Source organism: Humulus lupulus, chromosome 3 (assembly GCF_963169125.1).
Source record: "Humulus lupulus chromosome 3, drHumLupu1.1, whole genome shotgun sequence".
Classification (NCBI taxonomy): Eukaryota; Viridiplantae; Streptophyta; class Magnoliopsida; order Rosales; family Cannabaceae; genus Humulus; species Humulus lupulus.
Genome location: NC_084795.1, coordinates 269,399,144 through 269,418,994, shown reverse-complemented (window position 1 = coordinate 269,418,994; position 19,851 = coordinate 269,399,144). Strand labels below are relative to the sequence as shown.

General features: G+C 37.2%; 1 protein-coding gene across 6 annotated transcripts; it reads right to left on the bottom strand.

Annotated features, from left to right (window-relative positions):
- Positions 1-8,475: 8,475 nt before the first annotated feature.
- Positions 8,476-13,723, bottom strand: LOC133824157 (uncharacterized protein At2g02148). 6 transcript variants are annotated; one of them, XM_062257026.1, is made up of 9 exons: positions 13,556-13,723; positions 13,085-13,376; positions 12,655-12,778; positions 12,219-12,560; positions 11,856-12,018; positions 11,103-11,226; positions 10,789-10,854; positions 9,785-10,042; positions 8,476-8,902 (listed from the first exon to the last, which is right to left on the bottom strand). In XM_062257026.1, exons 2-9 carry the CDS (start codon positions 13,277-13,279, stop codon positions 8,801-8,803), a joined length of 1,374 nt encoding a protein of 457 aa, XP_062113010.1. In that variant the 5' UTR covers positions 13,280-13,376; positions 13,556-13,723; the 3' UTR covers positions 8,476-8,800. The 6 variants fall into 6 exon arrangements, with proteins under 6 accessions (XP_062113010.1, XP_062113012.1, XP_062113011.1 ...); XM_062257028.1 differs by having other exon boundaries at positions 10,798-10,854; XM_062257027.1 differs by having other exon boundaries at positions 13,091-13,376.
- Positions 13,724-19,851: the final 6,128 nt, after the last annotated feature.

Sequence of the window (19,851 nt, the reverse complement as noted above, 5' to 3'; positions counted from 1 at the left end):
GTAATAGGAATGATTACGAGGCCTAAGGTTTGAGTTCCCATGACAAAAACACAATTCTGGCCAAAGAGGCCCTTAAGAGTCGTGACCCTACTCCACCATGTCGCGTCCCGCCTCCCAAACAGAGACGCCAGCCTCCCTACCTTCAGCACACGCCGCGGCCAGCCTCTCCCCATGCCGCGGCCCCAAGGCCCTTCAGCACTACCCCTTCTTCTTCATCAAGTTTGGGCCGCGGCACTCTAGAACAGAGCCGCGACCCCATCTGAAACCCAGCCAAACACCCATGTTTTTCCTCTTCAAACTCATTTCAAAAACCTACTAAAACACTTCCAATTCCACAAAGCGAAGTTCCCAATTATTACCACAACTTATCCATCATATATCCAACAAAACCTAAGCTTTAAACCATACAAAACCTAATCAAATTCAGTCCCAAAATATCAATTAAAAACCCAGCCAAAATAGAGCAAAACCAAAAAAAATATGGCTGAGATTCTTACCTTCAACTTAGAATTGAATCCCCTTCAATGTCTAAACACTAGCCTAGGACCTCAAGCTTTAATTTCCAAGTTTGAACCCTCAATCTTAGCTTCAAAAATCCAAGGAAAAGGAAGGAGAAGAGTGATAATCATGGGGGAGAAAGGAAGCTTTGTTTTTACTTAAGCTTCTACAGCCTTCTAGTTCATATATCACCTAAGGTCAAAAGACCAAAATGCCCCTAGGTCATATTTATTTCCTTAACGCCCCAAGGGCAAAATCGTCAATTCCTGTCTATCTCGTTAATTATAATTAATGTCCTCCAATTCTCGTTATTCCCAATATTCTCAAATACTAATAAAGCATATCACATTACCCTTTTAATTCCTGGTAATGAACTAATCTTCAAATTACCCCGAGGCTCACCCCGAGTCCGGAAATTAACCCTGTTATAACCAAACCGCTAACTTATATTCAAAGATCGTCTCATGTCAAATAGCTCGAACAAATCCACATTATAATATGGCCTCATCAATAATTCACCAACATGCATGAAAATATACAAATATACCTTCAACGGACCAAATTACCAAAATGCCCTTATAATGAAAAGTGGACCCACATGCATGCATTTATCATCATATAATAATATAATTCACATAATCATGCATATAATCATTTAATGGCATAATAAATCAATTATGGTCCTTCCGGCCTTCCAATCCAACCATAAACCTCATTAGAGATTTTGGGGCATTACAGTTATGGCTAAATCTCGAAAAAAAAAAGGTGGGAATGTCCTTGACATTAAACCAACTATTTGTTATAATGATACATACACACGTTATCTTTCATAAATTGGTAAAATTATGGCGGCCAAGCATGGGTCCATTTGGTGATCCCTAATGTGGCTACCAAACTTCATAGTCAGCAATCAGCTCATTTGGTGTGTCCTAGTCAACACATTTTTGCCACGTCATTATGCTAAAAGTGGGTATAACAATTGCGATGGAACTACTCTTTAGCCCAAACAATCGGTGGTGTCACTAGAAAAAGATTCTAAAGCAACAAATATACCCAAAAACTTGCTGGAAAACGATGAAAATATAGAAAAAGTGGGTGGGTAGGTAATGTTCCTCTCGAAGAGTTCGTTCTAATAATACCAGCCCCAATCCCTGTGGTGCATGATAGTTGAGTTTTAGACTTGTTTTAATGTGTCAGTTTAGGTTGTTTGTTAGTAGCTTAGGGTTGTTTTGTGCGATTGTATGCTTTTATTTGTGCTATTTTAGGTTTGGAAGGATTTGGAACAAATTGGAGTTGAAACAGGCTCAAAAAGTCGAGAAAAAGACAAAAATGAGGAAAATAGGCATTTTGAGGGAATATCGTGATCGCATCGGGGATATAGCGCAATCGCGCTCACAGTCGCCCAACCCGAACTAAGTGAGCAACGCGACCGCGCTGGAGTAGTGGTGCGATCGTGCCAGGTGCCCAAAAATGTGATTTTTTACGATTAAGGAAGGGTAATTTTGGAATTTCACGATTTTAACCTGATTAACACTATTTAAACATCATAAGATGCGAATTAGGGGAAGTTTTCAGAGTCCTAAACTCAGACACATTTTGGAGGTCATTGAGGATAGCGAGATTGGATCTACAACTAATTTTCCTTTACTTTTCCTCTTTAGTGTTATGAACTTTTTAATTACTTTCATGGATGTTTTTACTATGAACATAACTAATTTTATTATCTATAGTTTTAGTGTAGTCTTTTGATAATCTATTATTATTCAACAAGTTTTATAATTTCTTCTTCATAATTGTGATTTATTTAATTTATGTATAATGCTTGTAATTGATTGGTCATCTATTGCATGATTCATATTTTTTTAATTCAAAATCTGAGAAGTGAGAATTAATTATGTTATTATGGTTTAGACGCAAATTTTGATATTGGACGAGAGTACTTATATGGTTTTGTGTAGTTTTTAGGTTTTTATTTTTAATGTCTGTTATATGTTGAAACTTTTCACAGAGATGTAGAAAGTTTGCATATAAGTTGAGATTTATATATACTAGTAAGAATATAATTTATTTTTGTAAACCTACTATCACAAGGAGAAAAGGAATAGTAAAATTGTATTGATGACACAATAGAGTGGATAAATGATGAAATTAAATATCCTAGGTCTTTCATCCATTGAATTGATTTTTATTTGCTTTCTTTTTGTTTTTTAATTGTTAATTTTAGTTTTTTTTTGTTCTTATTCTTATTATTATTGAAATCCAATTTTTATTATCTAAATGGTATAAAATTAATTATTGGTAATTAGTAACAATCCTCGTGGGACGATACTTATATTTACTATCTATATTACTTGTTAATGATTGCGTATACTTGTGTACTTGTATACTTGTGACCAAAAAACATGGTCAAAATGTCACCTATGTTGCCTTTGATATCGATGACAATTGGCAGTGAAATTTCGGCAGAAGACTCTTTGGTAGGCACTCTTTCGACGTGTGTACGGTGATACTTGTTTGACTATGATAGGAGAGAGATAGTAAATGGTCTGAATTATTTATAAATCCGGTATATATCATCTTGTTTATCCTAAAAATATACATGGTGAGGTGACATGATAAAATGACACATGACAACAAGAATCATTAATGTTACTAGCCCTAGTCAATTATACTCGACCAAAAGATGAAGAGGTATTCTCCTTGGGGATAATCTTATGTAGCTAAAGGATTGAAGAGTCGCTGATCGAAGAGTACAAGCCACCTACGTGCATGCTATGTCTGCTCGAAGACAAATTGTTCGAAAGGAATTCCCAGCAGCAACCTAATCGACCAAACCAACCCGCATTTCATGAGATATTTATTTAATTGTAATTTGAATGTATCTTTTTATATTCTTTGTTGCATATTCAGTTGTAAAAGACTCACATTATGCGTGTAGGGCCCAATACTGGCACTTCATAATTTATTATTATTATTTTGGGCAGTTTGGTCATTTTAAAAATCACTTGTAATAATTAAATATCCTTATTTGGTTTTAAACCCATTCAAGAAATTCGTACACAAAAATTTGAGACTAAACCCTAAGTCTCAAGGAGACCTATTCTGTAACGACCCCAAATTCGCTAATAAGGCTTAAGGGCCTTGATTAGTGTGCCGGGAGGGCATAAATGGGATTAAAATTAATATTATTGATTTAAATACGTAATTATGTGATTAATAGTGTTTATATGATAATTGATGATAATATGAAATATATATGTGATATATATGAGAACCACATTATTATGTGGATAAATCTGCAGCCAGCGACTTGGGGGCGATCCTAGGGCTAGATAGCGGGAAAAGTCACAACGGGGCATTATAATTGACTTTGGACAAGTCAGGGGTATTTTAGGTATCGAGTAATGATTTAGACTATCGGGTTATGAAAATAAATAAATTGAGATATATTTGAGGTTAGAAAGTTTAGGCGGGAATATTGGGGAATTTTACTATTTTGCCCTCGGGGACGTTTCCGGTACCCCGAGCTTTGGGATCAGTTTAATAACCTAAGGATAGACTTGGGAAGATTTTAGAAAACAGTAGACACAAAGTTAGAACCGACTCTTTCTCAGCTTTTCTCTCTTCTCTCTCTTAAGGAAGAAAAACACTGAAATTCTAAGGGAAAATCAGCTGAAGCTTGGTGGATTGAGGGAATAATCTAGAGGTTTAGCTCAAGAACCAATCAAGAACTAAAACAAAGCTAAGGTAAGCAATGATTTTCATTTCTGTGGTTAGGAATTTTGAGAAAATGGCTGAGTTTTTAATGGTTGTGGTTTTGGTATTCAAGGTGGAATTTGAGGCTGAAACTTTGAAGATAGGTCAGGGAACCCCTGGAGAAGTGATTCTGCAACTGAGGTAAGTTTCAATTCAAGGTTTAATGGTTGAATTTTAGAATCTCCATGGCTGGTTTTGAGTTTTTAGGTTGGAAATCTCAGAGATTGAAATTGGGATTTTGGTGAGTGTTAGGCTGGATTTTTAGTTGAATTATGTTGTTTAAATCATTCTAATGATGTTGTTATTAATTGGTTTTGAGTTGGGAGCTTTGGGAAGGCTTAAGGTGAGGTTTAGAGATTGGTGGATTTTCTGGGTTTGAAGGGTCGGGCCGCGGCATGGTTCTTGGTGAGCCGCGACCCTTGGAAGCTGAGTTGTGCTGAGGAAGGAGGGCAGGCCGCGGCATGGTCCATGTAGGGTCGCGACCCTTACCTGTTTTTGGGCCTTTGGAGGTTTCTGATTGGGGCCATGTCGGGGCATGGGTGGCCTATGTCGGGGCCCTTAAGGGATTTTGGGATTTTGAGATTTTGAGATTTTAGGCTTGGGAATTTAACCTAGGGTGCTCGGGATTGAATCTTTTACCATACTTGGTGAAGTTCAATGTTCCGGGGACTAGAACTTTGCCTAGAAGCTCATTTAAGATTATTAATGGTATCCTTTATCTTGGTTGTGGCTAGGTGCTAAGCTAGGGCTCGGGGATCGGATCGCGCTCAAGGAGCATCACTTGTAACTAGTTTATTTGAAAGCCAAAGGTAAGAAAACTATACCCGGTTGAATAATTGAACGGGACTAAGGGCTCCATGATATATATGATTGAGAGAATGGTCTTATGCCATGTAAATTGTAAACCAACGGCCTAAGCGTGCCACGGTTAACTTGCGCAAATGGCGCGGCTCGGACACTGGTATCCGAGGACAGCTTATTATGCACTGAGCTCGGTTTAAGCGGGCCGGAGTCAGTGGGTTAAACAGAGGGTGCAGCCTAAGGTGTCGGCCCTAGTTATTGTGTGAATTGAATATTGTATTGGTTATAAATGTGAATTAATGAGATTGTTGAATAATCTAAGTATAGATGAGGTTTGTTTGCACCTTGAAGTATGCTTACATGCTATGGATTGAATGATTGAACATGCTCATTAAAGTATTTGATTGTCATTATTGTATATGTTGTGTATGTTGTTTTCTTGCTGGGCCTCGGCTCACGGGTGCTGCGTGGTGCAGGTAAAGGCAAGGGCAAGATTGATCAACCCTGACTGGAGAGCTCTGCAGGGTGAATGTACATGACAGGCCGCTCAGCCACCATGGTTGAGGAGATTACAGGGACGAGAGGACCAGAACCTTGTATTTTGCCTTAGTATGGCTAATGTTTACTTTTAACTGTTGAATTTTGTAAACTAGCTTTTAAACATTGTACTTTTGGGGATCCCTTCTATAAATTGTTTATAATTTATAAAATGTATCTTTTGAGGCCAAAATGTCTTTTAACCCTAGAACACTTTAACTAATGACACGTTTTGATTAAACGACTTGATTAGCAAGTCTCACACTTTTATAAACACACAGTGTAGCGGTCTTGGCTATCCAGGGCGTTACATATTCTATGGTCTCGATACTTAGGCTCGGGTATCGCAATAGTATTTTCCCAAAATCCGCTAAAAATCTTATTTTTTAAAAGTTTCGCTATTAACCCGTACTTTCAACAAGCAGTTAAATATATAAAAGATTTTAGCCGGTATTATATCCAAAAAATACTATTAAATTCCTTAATTATTTTCAATAAAATAATCTCTTAATTTTCTTTTTATTTTTCATAAGGTTTTAATCTCTAAAAAAATCGTTTTAAGAAAATAGCATAATTTTAACTTAATTAGGAAAACCGCTAATACTATTTTATCTTGACTAGTTAAATTTTCGAAGTCAATTAATCAAGTTTACTTACTTGAAAAATAATTTACTTAATTATTTTCTCAAAATATAGGGTTTTTAAACCCTCTTTTAATTTATCAACTTATAAATAAATTAAATCTTTTATTTTTAGAAAGAATAAAAATTCTTTAATAAAATAATTCTCACTTAAACTCAAGTGGTATTTTAGGTCAAAATGTTTTTAAGACTTACCAAGTTTTTATCTTGCAATAAGTACAAATGTACTTTTTATCTTAAGTTCCAAAATCTCATTTTTACAGTAAGTGTGAAAGCTTCATTTTTTTTTTTAACTACATATTTTGTTAGGTCATAACTTGAAATTTACTTACCCAATTGCTACCAAAATTTCCCAATTCAATATTTGGTATGTCATTTAGGTATTTGTAAAATCTTAAGTCAAAAGGAATATTTTTTATTAGTGAAAATATTTTCCAAACATTGAGGTAAAAATGACATTATTTTCAAGTCTTTATTTTTTCCAAACTTTGGCACTTAATAACTCTCAAACCGTTCATTATTTTGCTACCAAATTTTACAGTGAAATACTAGGTTATGCCAAGAATATGTCCACCAAATTTTAGAAAAAACTGGGTTCATTTGTCCTATACAGTGGTTGTCCAAACTTAGTCCCGAATTTAAGAATACGAAAAAAAAACAATTTTTTACCTAAACTTTGAAATAGCATAACTCACTCATTTCTAAACGTTTTTTAGTGTTTCAAAAGCTCAATTTTATGTACTTCATCTCAAAAACATTACAGCACAATTTAATTTTACAAAATAAATATACATTGGATGCTTGACCCCTTAGAAGTCACAGCTCAAAACTTGTATTTTTGTTTTAGGGTTTTCAACAAAAACCTTAGGGATTTTGGTCCCTATTTTCAAAAATCAATACACAAGCATCATAAAAATTATAAAGCAACTACCATATCCTTATTACATCACCAATAAGAAACTTTAAGCATTAAATATACAAAATAATGCTTAAAAATAAAAACCAAAGTAAATTTTTTACCTCTTGTTGTTCTTGCTTTAGATTTTGATGTTTCTACTAGCTTTGAATCATTCAAAACCTTAACCAACTCCCCTAACAATATATATAGTTAGCTATTGAAAGATTTATGGTTAAAAACTTTACAAAAGTCAAGTTTTTGAAACTTTACCTTAGGGAAACTCTTCCTAGACCAAAGCTTACGCTTCCAAGCTTTCTTAGTGTTCTTGATGGTTGAAAATGGAGATAAAACTTAACAAGATGAGAGTGATTTGAGAGAGAGGGGGTCAGTTTTGGGGAGATTGGAAGAGCTTAGACAACTCTAAAATATCTAAAAACACTTGAGTGTTTTACTTTGACTACTTGATGCCTTTAACCCTAATTTAAATGGCGATTAAAACTAAAATAATTTAGTCCACCCAATTAATTTCCTTCACGTGGCTGGCCACTATTTTTTTTATTTATGTTATTATTAATTTTTTTTATAAAAGTTAATAGATATTTCCTAATAAAAAAAATCTAAAATGACTTTCTATAACCTTTTTCACTCATATAAAGTTTTAAAAATTAAACTTAACACATAATAATTAAATTAAACGTCTCTCACATATAATTTAATTAATCACACAATACAATTTAACCTAAAGTCCATTTATATAATAAAATTCCTCAATTCAGTAAAATTAAGCATTTTAACACAAAACACCCTAAAATTTCCATTTCCTCTCTCATTTATTATTTTTAAACAAATTTTAATTTTTATGAATATATTTTATGCCCAAAATATATTTGCCATAATTTTTCATTTTATTTTCCAAGATTTTTACCCAATTAGGATTTTTGTGTCTGTCCAAAACCGAAAGTCTTATCTTGACTTTTAATCACAAAATTCATAATATAGCTAGCAATAACACATGGAAATAAATTCCAAATAAAAATAATATTATTTAAAATAATATTCTTAACTCAAGAAAAAAAATCTCGAATCGATTTAAGGTACTAGAAACACAAGGCGTTACAAAAATAGGACTAGAATTATTCGGTTCTCTACAATTTGCTAGCACGATTCAGAATCTCTAAAATAACTTCTAAAAACAAAAACAAAAGAAAAATCTTAAATAACTACCGATACTAGTAATGGATGAAGTCAAGAAATATGTCAATTCACTGCTACAATTATATTTTTTTAACTAGGCTCTCACAATATTTAAAAACGCCAGGATACTATGACAATTGCTGTTATACATAGGTGCGGCTGAACTGACGTATTTACTCACTATTTTTAACCAAAAATAATGTATAGCTAGCATAGTTGTAGGGTGTAGGGTTCTATGAATGCATTAACTTTACATCCATTGTTTTTAAATAAATGATGTGGCGTATTCATTTATCCACAAATTAATAATCATCTAAAACAATAATTTTTCCTAATGGTTTTACTGTAGTTTACTTTTACAGCAATAACGGTAATTTACAATTTTCTAACACAATTTGACCTCACTTTGAACATATAAAACAAACGCAAAACTTAAAAAGGAAACAAGCACTTTGAATATACTAAATAAACAAGTTCATATTCCCAACCTCTTAGCACCACATTCTGAGCAGAACTTAGAGGTTTCTCTCAAGTACTGAGCGCCACATTCATCACAAAACTTTGCTGGGCTGGATGGCTGAAATGCAAGTTGAGTATCAAGGATTAAGAGAGCAAAAGGAAACCAAAATTATGATTATAAATGCCACATCAACGCACAAGCAAAATAGACGGAAAATTGTAATTAAGAGACAAAGTTACATCTTTCTACTTTGTTTCAGATGATAATTTTGTGTTTTCTTTCTATCTTTTAGTTAAGTGATCACAGAACAAAAGAGAAGCGTCTTGTTTAACGTAAGCAAGTGCACAAATGCAAAATATATTCAACTATTAACAGCTTCCCCATAAAGTTGTGCAAATGAGATTTAAATATATGAAAGGAAAATCGCACATATGATGCAGCAGCTCTACAATAAACTTGTCGTGTTGTCGTTTCTTGTCAATTAAAATAGATTTTTGCATTAGCATTGTCGTTTTTCCAGCAGCTCTGTCGGTACTAAGCATTTGACTTGAGTTACAGTAGCTAACAGATTGATTGCAAAATGAGCAGTGCTGCTCGTCTCTACTTGACATTTTTCAATTAGTAACTAACGAGCAGTCACCTTTATCAGCCCACCAACCAAATGAAAAATGCCAAATCAGATTGGGTTGAAATTTTAATGGCAACCCAAAGCATTTTTCTTGCAAAAATTCGCCCACTTTAAGCACAAGTCATTGTAACCGGGAAAAAAAATCAAGTTTCCTAACTATTGATGCGGAACAAAAAAAGCAAATCAACAATTAAATAACTTGTCAGACTTTTGCAATCAATCTCTAGGCTTTGGTCATTGCAACTCAATATTCTTATTATCCATGAGAGTTTATGCAATTACGCACACATGTCACTGCAACTCCCAATACGCTATTCAAATGAATCAATAATATGGGACAGAAAAACCAAATCAACAATTGATAGCCTTACCAATACATGCAAACGCCCTCCAACATGACTTGTCAGGGGTTGTAAGCACGCAATGTGTTGTGACAGGGTTGGCGAATGGTGAGCATGACCAATTTCAGGCAGTTGTGATGTTGGAGCACATTGATGGTTTTGAGAATATTGGGTAGCATGTTGACTTTGGTGCATTGGTTGATTGTGATGGTGAACAGGGTGAAATTGAGGTTGCTGCAACAATGGTTGCAAATGATGTTTGCAAGGAGTCTGCTGCTGAGCTTGTGGCTGCGGAAGAACAACCAAAAGATTAGTAGGTCCCTAATCTAACGAATATAATGATATATCAAGAATAAACAAACTTCTACCTCAAGCACAATCAGAAAACCTCAGTAGCATAATAAATAATTGGAAGTTATACCCTGACATTATTCTTATCAGACCTTAGATGAAATTTCCTAGTAAACGATGACTTCAAAATCAAGAACAGAATATGGTGAATATCATCAGGATCCCACCAAGGAAGTCACAATATCTCACGTTATTTAACATTGTTCTTTTGTAAACAAAATAGCATATCAACTTTTGAAAAGGAAATATCAGTCTTTCTAATCAGATTCATAACTACAATTCACTTCAGTACACAATCATTTACGGACAAATGTGTAGCTAAATATCAGTAAATTCCCTAGCAAACAACATGAAATTCAGAAAACAATAACAAGAGAATAAAAAATTAATAAATTTCAACTATAATTTTGCTCAGATAGAAAACACAAACACAGATCCATAAAAGAACCAAATAGAAACCCTTGCAATATACATTGACAACCTCAAGTTTGAGATAAAAATTATATAATATATATACATATATTGGATCAGAATTCAGATAAACAAAATGTTGTCACCACCTTCAACTTCTATCTTGTAGAAATACACATGATGAAATGCAAACTTAACTTATCCAGTTCAAGATATAGAAAGAGAGAATACTATTTTTCAAACAAGTATAACGATTATGAAGCAAATCTTACTTCACCTACTGTACGGAATCCCTGAGCGGTAGTCAACACAGAAGAATTATCATTGCCAGGAAAACTCTGAAAAGATTATTTGGCAGGGTTAAATCATTAGAGCTGAACATAAAGATGTGTGTGAAGCCATTCTACATGGCAGTATCTTATCTTCAAAGTGGTTGGTAATTTCTTAAGATCAGATGAATGAAACTAACTATCAAATTCGATTAAGAAATATACACATATATATATATATATACATATACACATGTAAACTAATTAAGTGCCTTTTAATTTCCTATGATCATGTGACAAATTCTATTAATGCTTACAGGTAAACCAGGGATGTTAGACACAGAACTTGAAGCAACACGCCTAAATTTATGTCTTGGAGAATAAAACTTATAGTCTCGAGCAAACACGGCTACTTCATTTCGACCAGTCAATCGTTTAAACCTGCAACATGAGCAATACATAATAGCTTAAAACAATAAACATGACGGAGCATTATGAAAACATTAAGTGCAAATAACAATCCTTCCTCTTAACATAAAGATAAACACAAATGGGTTACTGTCACCAGAGAGAAAAAATGGCCCAAAAAGTAATCTAATACTAATATCAAACATCAATATCGATAAATTTACTTGTTTAACTTTCATAGTAAGCATTTGATCATGGAAGATCTATAGAAAGACTAAGTATAATAGTCTAATATATCTGCATAAGGAGATTGTCCATATATCATAGAGGAAAATAATGTAAACATCATAGGAAGTAGGTCTACAAAAAAGCATGCAGCAAATTATATTGAGTAGTTTCAAACAAGACAATCTGTTTCTATAAATCTTAAAGCCATATTAGAGGTGGCGGTAAATCTAAACTTTATTCCAAGCGTCAAGGTTCGTTTATTCTGTTATGAATTATGCAATCTCATTCTCTCTGTTTTTTCTTCAGATTTCACAAGTGAAAAAATGAGAAGCAGTAGGTGTTGCCAAAAAGCAACCATGAAGTCACAGATTGCGGAAGTATTCAATAATTTACGTACAATGTAAAGGAAATGCACAAAATGCTCTCCAACTTACCACTCAGCATCATCCATAGACATGCTATTTGGTTTTTCAACAATATCCAAACCATTGACTACTACAAATCGAACACGTTTCTCTTCTTGTATCACTAATTCTGGAAATCTTGTCCTAGTTTCTAAAGAAGTCGCCAGTTCTCGTCTTTTAAAAGTGCATGATCCTGTTAGAAAGAAATGGGTGATGTATCTGGTACAGAATCTAGAAGTCATGCCAATTAATTTCGAAACATAATTGAGGTGCCATGCCATACAACAACATTAAAATATTAATACCCAATTTTACATTCTACTAACATGTGAAAGGTGCGTAAGAGCATGTTAGGAGGAGTCAGATAAAAAAATAAATAAGTAAAAAAGAAACCTTTTTTGGGATATTTCTTAGCTAGCCTTCTATACAAACCACCAGCTGCTTCAAGCGCTACCCCAATTGTTTTGTCACGAATACCATTTATGGAAGCTAGTCTAACATTTACATCATTGACTAAAGTTTCGTAAACGTTTGCCACATACATCAAGGGCAAAGCAAACCTTGGATCCCCTTCATACTGGATCTCCCTCGCCTTCCTTTTATTGAGTTTTTCTTGATTAGACTGGCCAGTATAATCACCCTCTGAATCAGCAACTTCAATTATGTGATCGTGGATAAAATGATCCACAATAATTTGTAAAAATCTTGCCCTTGCCGATTCAATAGGTGTGATATCTACTCCAAAGTAGAACTCAGATCAGTTATCCTACTTGTATAGTTGTATGACACAAAGGGTCCAAAATATTCAATGCAGAAAAGTGCAAGTTACCTTCGATTGTCAATATATCGTAGGGACCGCGTGCAGGTCCATTATTCTCAAGGCTAGTACGCTCTTCATCAACTCCGACGCTATGAAGTTGCAAAGGGTTCCTGTACGATTCATGCATGCATTCCTAAAATTGTAAACTTAAAGTAAATCAATACCCTTAAAGATAGCTACCTATTAGGAACATGACTCCAATTCTTTGACATCAACAAATAAATATTCTGCCTTTTTTATTTGGGTATTTTCGATGGAATTCAAACTTATTTGTTCAATAGTCATAGCAATTTCAGCAGACTGCTATCACTCATCAAGCTTAGTAATGGTGACTCCCAAAAATTTCTTCTACTAAAATGAAAATCAAAATCCAGTTTCCTCCATTTTATCGGAAATTATCAGGGGACAATAACTAACAAAAGATGTAGAAAAGGATTACACTAACAACGGCATTGGAATCGTCGTCGTTTTCGAGGCTATCTTCGGTGACGGCATCGGGATCAACGTCGCTGATGGATTTAATGTCAGCAGCAGGCCGCGAATCAACGGTGTTGAGATCGTGAAGAGGGCTAGATATGTACGAATTCGCTGCCGATCTCATACCGAAATGCTGCACCGGAACCCTAGTCCCCATTCCGTCTATCCCCTTTCACACTTTAAATAAAGCTCGAAACAAAAATTCAAACCCTAACAGCCATGGCGTTGGAGCTCTTTGGCTCTCGAGTTGCTTCCTGTAAGAGCAGAGAAAGGGTTTAGAGGAAGCCATTGGAGCTCAGCTTAGCTAGCTTAAAAATAGAGTCTTTAGTGTGAGAAGGGGGAAATTGGCTTCGTAATTTGAATTTAATATAGATATATGGAAAAAGTTCAACGGCTATGAAGAGAGAGAGAGAGTCCAAGCCTGTGGCCATACCTGAGCTTCGCTAGTGGAGGCGAAAAAGGAGTTTCCGAGCCTGAGTCCGACCTCCACACCAACTCCCATCCCCAACCTAAGTATGTATGTACGGCTTTTATAGGAGCCAAGTAGTGATCCAGCAAGACCATTCTCACCTTTCCTCATATAAGCCTTCTCAACTCTACTCCAAGTACCAAAATGAGACGAGTTAAGGGCTGGCAAATACATCACAATATTTCTATTTAAAAATTAAAAAAATAATCACTTTTTTATTATAAAAAAATTGATTATACTTATCATTTTTATTATTTCAAAATGTGTACTCAACAAGAGTAAAATAAATATAATTGGCTAGTAAACATTGCTATATTATTATTAAAATATTTTTAAGCATATTTTGGGTACATTTTTTATTATTTATAAATAAAATACAAGTTTAATTTTTGCAAGTCTTGAATTGGACACAAATATTCTTCTCGTTTCAAAGAGAACATGCTCAAGCTTTTATAGCATACGGATGAAATTTAGTTTTCTAGTTATATCTAAAAAAAAATATTAATAATATATATTTTATTTCAAAACAATCTATAAAACATAATGAATTTCTAAGTAAATAAACTAATTATAAGTGTTGTCGGTACTTTCACCAAGGAACACGTGGCAATTTAAGTAGGGCATATGGCGAGGACGCGTGCCTCTTCAAGTGAGGCCACGCCCCAAGGGCCAGTCTTCGGAGGGTGGATATCTCAGGGAAAGGCTACGTCCCTCGGATAAAGGTAGGTCACAGACGTCCCTCCGAGGCCATGCCCCGAGAACTGGTTAGTAGTCCTCGATTTCCTTACAAACCGTTGTCTTCTAGGCCAAGGACCTTGTCCTGGGGACTTAGAAGGCTAGCCAGGTGTCAACCAATGCGAGTTTGTAGGGTTAGAGGATCGCCTGACAACCTTTTCGTGATATGTCTAGTGTTGTCAATTGTACGATTCGACAATTCGCATTCTCACTACGCCGCCTGACAAGGAAATACGTGTGGCATGCCTTAACAATGCCAGGGGCATGTTCCCCATAAAGTAGGTAACTTTCTACAGTGGGCCTCGCGTTTATCGTCTGGGTCGTGGTCTCTAGTTAATGCAGTCCAATGCATTACAGTAGTATAAATACCCCAATAATGGGGAGAATGTGTATTAATTGTATATGGTTAGCAATTAATGACCCCAATCTCTATAAATAAGGTTGGGGATCTCATTGTAAAGGGTTCAGAATTTTTATAGAAAGAGAGTCTTGTACTCAAAGCAATATAAGAGTTGCCTGAGAAACTCCATTGAAGATTGCCCTAGCAAGCTTCCTGTAACGCCCTGGTTACTCTAAGACTGTTACTATGAGCTTTTAATCATGCTTAACTCGCTAATCGAATCATTTGGTTATAAACGTGCATCTAAGTGTTATTAATAGGCTAAGGTGAAAAAAACTCGATAAAAAAGGAACGGATATATTTTATTTAAAACATAAAATCGTACATGTGCCCATAAAAATATTTACAAGTTATTTACAATCCAAAATGGTCATTAGAGTGTAAAAATTACAACTCGTCGACCTAAGAGGCAAAAATAGGGTTAACCCCTAGTTCCTCCAAGAAACTTCTTGGTCGTGGTGGTCAAGCGACCGCATATGTACATATCGCCACCTAAGCTCTCCACTCAATGTTGGGTGAGCTTTTCTTTCCCTTTACCTGCACCATATAGCACTCGTGAGCCAAGGGTCAGCAAGAAAACTCATTACTGCATGTATATAATTTCAGATGATGATTATGATAATCATCCAGAGCTTATAGCCCTAAACAGATGAGTGACTAATGTGCAAGTCACTAATGTAAACCAAATGAGTGACCATGGAGTCACTAATGTGGGTTCCGCACCCTTAGTCATGTGACGATGCAGTCACCTGGGCCTTCTGGCCCTGACTCTGAGTGACTAGACAAGCGCTTTTAGTTTTCATCGAACTTGAGGTCGGTCAAGCATTAATGCTCATGATGAGTCATTCAATGCTTATGTCGATTAGATATAATATTTTCGGCTTGCGTTAAACACGCTAATACCATTCTTGACTCTTAAGCCAATACCATACGACCAGTGCTCAGTATTACTGCCGAACTTGACTAGTAAGTCACAGCTTCACAGTTAATACCAACACCATTGCCGATTCTGACTAATAAGTCAGTGCCAATCACAAGTAAGCAAGATTTGCTAAGCATTTGATATGCAATCAATGTCCACATTTAAACACTCAACATGCCTCATGAATAACCATGCATGTCACATATGGGGTGCAGTTTTCTTACCCCTAGTTCGAGCAAAAAATAGTACAAGAACGACCCTCGAGAACGATCGACCTTTTGATTCCTTAGCGGTCACCTAGTCATAACAAAATATATAACCTCCATTAATGAAAATCAACCATAAAAGGTTCTTGACCTAAACCTCACTCCGGGGACCCCGAATTGTACCCAAACAGTGAGTAGATTCGATCCCGAGCCTTAGGAATTGAAACCCCGAGCCAAAAACCCTCAAAAGTGCCCAAAACAGGAATCTGGAAAAGTAGGGTAGCGCTACAGCACTACCCCCCAGTGCCCTAGCACTACAAGAAGGGCAGAATGCCCCTGGCTAGCGTTGTAGCGCCCATAGCTGGGCGCTGTAGCGCTACAACCAGGGTTTTCAACCCTGGTTTTCCCTCCTTCGACTCCTCCATTTCCAATCTAAAAAACAAGCTTCCAAACCTCATTCATACTCCCAAATATCATATACACAAGTCCTAGGCATCATAACCCAAGCAACCCTTGCCAAAAACTCCCATCAATCCTCAATATCCAATCTATAAATTCAAGCTGAAATCCAATAGAAAAACAGAGCAAAACCAGAGTTTTAGTGGCTAGAACCTTACCTCAAGCTCAGTATAGAACCCTCTTCAATGGTGGAACACAACCCAAAGCCTTCAAGGTTCATTTCCTTAGCTTGGTTCCTCAAATTAAGCTCAAAATTCCAAAAGGAGAAAAGAAGAAAAAATGGTGTACGGGAGAGAAGAACTATGCTCTGTTTTATGTAAACTTATACAGCCTTCAAATGGCTATATCTATCCTTAGGGTGAAAAGACCATATTGCCCCTAAGCCTAATTAAAACCCTAAATAGCCTCTAAGGGCAAAATCGTCCTTTCTCGCCTATCTCGTTAATCATGATTAACGCTCTCGAATTCTTGTTATTTCAATTATTCTCAAATACCAATAAACCATATCCCATTACCCCTTTAACTCCTACCAATGTTCTAATCACCAAATTACCCTGAGACTCACCCAGAGCTCCAAAATCAACCTCGTTATGAGCAAATCGCTAACCTGCATTAAAAGATCGTCTCATGCTGAAAAGCTCGAACAAATCCACATTATAATGTGGCCTCATCAATAATTCACCAACATGCATGAAAATATACAATTACGCCATCGATGGGTCAAATTACCAAAATGCCCCTATAATGAAATGTGAACCCACATGCATGCATTTAACATCATATTATAATATAATTCACATAAACATGCACATAATCATTTAATGGCATAATAAATTAATTATGGCCCTCCCGGCCTACCAATCCAACCATTAAACCTCATTAGGGATTTTCGGGCATTACACTTCCAATCCCCTTAATACTAGAGACTCGTGGACTATGGCTCTTATATAGTCTGAACCACGTAAAAATTATTGTGTTCTTGTTGTTTATTTCTTTAATCTCTCATATTTAAGTTGATAGCGAAAAAGGCAGCCAACATTTTGGTGATTTCATTGAGAGCTTGAAGAAAGCATTCAGAACATTTACAGTCATGGTAACCACTCGAAGAAATGTCACAGACGATGTAGTCCCTCCTACCGGAGTTGAAGAAGGGGAAACCAGTCGACCACCACCTTAAGACATGCCTAAAATGGTGGAGGATTATGACGAAGACGCCGAGTACGACGACAAAGATGACGGTGGTGACCGGGAGTATTATGAGGAAGAATACCCTCAGCCCATGGACGCGGAGGAAACATCAGAGGTGGTGGTACTCCGTGAATAAGTGGCCACCTAGCAGCAAAAGATTGAGGCACAAGAGGGTAACATCGCTGCCCTACAGGAGATGGTACTGGTCATGAAGGCCACTCTTGTAGCCCAAGGGCTATGAGTGGACCCTAATGGTAATGTACTAGCTGGGCACCGCGCACCTTGTTGGTGTGCCACCTGTCAATACAGTCAGTGTGCCACCCGAGCGCCCAGCTAAAGAGGCACGAGATCCGCCAGCTGGAGTGCCCACCAAGCATCCAACTAGAGTTGGAACCCCAGTACTGCCACAAGATCGTGGCAAAGGAAAATTTGACGATAATCATTCTCCAAAGCAAAAGAGGGCTCGTCAAGACCCCGAGGGCCACCAAGTTCCCAAGCAGGCTGGTAATGGTAATGGCCCAGGGGCCTAAGGACATCGCTAGGCTGTCAGCGCCCGTGGAGCTCGGGGCGTTTCGCACCGACGCGCTCATACGGATCACGCGAGGCTTGGAGGTGGTGTCCCCTCAGGACCTCGCCAACCTCGTAAGAACAACGGTCCGGGGGTCCGCTCAAGGAACGTCTCGCAGAACCGAGAAATGTTGGGGGAGAGTGAGATAACACCACCACAAAAAATAGAATCTACACAAAATTTGGATTGACAGAGACTTAAAAAAAATTGAGAAAGAACTTGCAAACCCTAGTAGAACAATGGTGTTCTTCAAGTTTTGATGAAGCTTCAAACCCTAGGCAAATCACCACTTTGAACAATCGTTAGAGCACACCCTTGAGAAAACCAAACACAAACCAAGGCTTATACATGTTGAGAAACGTTGTCCTAATACTCTATTTCCCAGCCACCATTGATGCTTGAGGCCTTCTCTTTGAAGAAATGAGGATTGAGATTGAACAAGCCTTCAACTCTCTAAGTCAAGCATTTTCTTGGAGAGTTCTTGGAGAAAACTAGAGATTCTTGGAGCTAGAGAGAGAGGGGGTGGAGAGAGTGATCAAGTCTCCCAAATCACTGTTTTTGACCCATATATAGAGTAGACACCATCATTAGGTCTAACCAATAGGATTAGACTTGCAAAACACGTTATTTTGAGCATTTACGTAAATCCAGGTAATACAGCAGGCGATGTGTCGCCATCGCCACCCCCTCTGACTTTGGACAATTCCAAAGGTCCAAAAAATGCTCCAAATGCCACCAAACTATTTGGGAACCCTTAGATACTTTTATGTATTACTTTTTACCCTAATTTGCATTTTCTAAGTGCCTACGATTTGAAACTCAAATTCATATCTTCACTATGTGAATTCTACTAAGTGTTTATACCTTGCTTGTATTTTAACACTTTATCACTTGTATTTAACTAATCATAACCCCGTACGGATCACGCGAGGCCTGGAGGTGGTGTCCCCTCAGGACCTCGCCAACCTATAGGAGTCCGCCCAAGGAACGTTTCACAGAACCGAGAACGTGGCATCAGTATCTCGGTAAATGATGAGAATATTGAGCCCGACAGAGAGACCGAGGTGGCTCGTCCCGAGGATAACAGCGTGTTCTGGGGTCAAGCTAACCTACGGGACAACCTTAATGCCCAAAGATGTAATAAGGCCAATGGGCGTGAACCCGCCAAAAAAGGTCTATCAAACCTACGGGATAACCTCAACGCCCAAAGAAGAGATAACCTAGCACAGAGCATCAACCAAGACCTAGATCCGCTCCGTGCAGAGTTAGAGAGTCTAAAGAATATCATGCTAAGAATGGCCAGATGGCAAGGCCATGGCTCAGACGAGGAAGACGAGGAAGTGGAGCCATGCGCTCCCAACATTGTGGAAGCCCCCTTGCCGCAGGGCTTCAAGATGTCGGGCATCCCACCCTATGATGGCGACTGGGACCCCACCGACCACCTTTTTAAGTTCAATATATTGATTTCGGTGTACCACGTCTCCAACGACGCTAAATGTCACGTGTTCCCGATCACTCTAGCGAGACCAGCAGACGAGTGGTTCAAGAAGCATCGACCAGGATCCATTCACTCGTGGCATCAACTGTCATCTGCCTTCCGAAGGCAATTCATAGGAGCTCGAAAGGTGAGCTTCAAGGTCAATGCTTTGGCCAACATTAAACAAGGGCCCTTCAAGACCCTCAAGGCATACATCAAATGCTTCAATGAGGAGGCGGAGATAACCAAGAGGGTTGATGATGTCCAACAACTGATGGCCTTGCAGCTGGCATCCATGCGAGATC

Coding starts and splice junctions, on each gene's coding strand:
- LOC133824157 (XM_062257026.1), bottom strand. CDS start 13,279: ATGGGGACTAGGGTTCCGGTGCAGCATTTCGGTATGAGATCGGCAGCG. Junction 12,019..12,218: donor TAAGAAATATCCCAAAAAAG/GTTTCTTTTTTA, acceptor TCTTTCTAACAG/GATCATGCACTTTTAAAAGA. Junction 8,903..9,784: donor GAGGGCGTTTGCATGTATTG/GTAAGGCTATCA, acceptor CTTGCATTTCAG/CCATCCAGCCCAGCAAAGTT.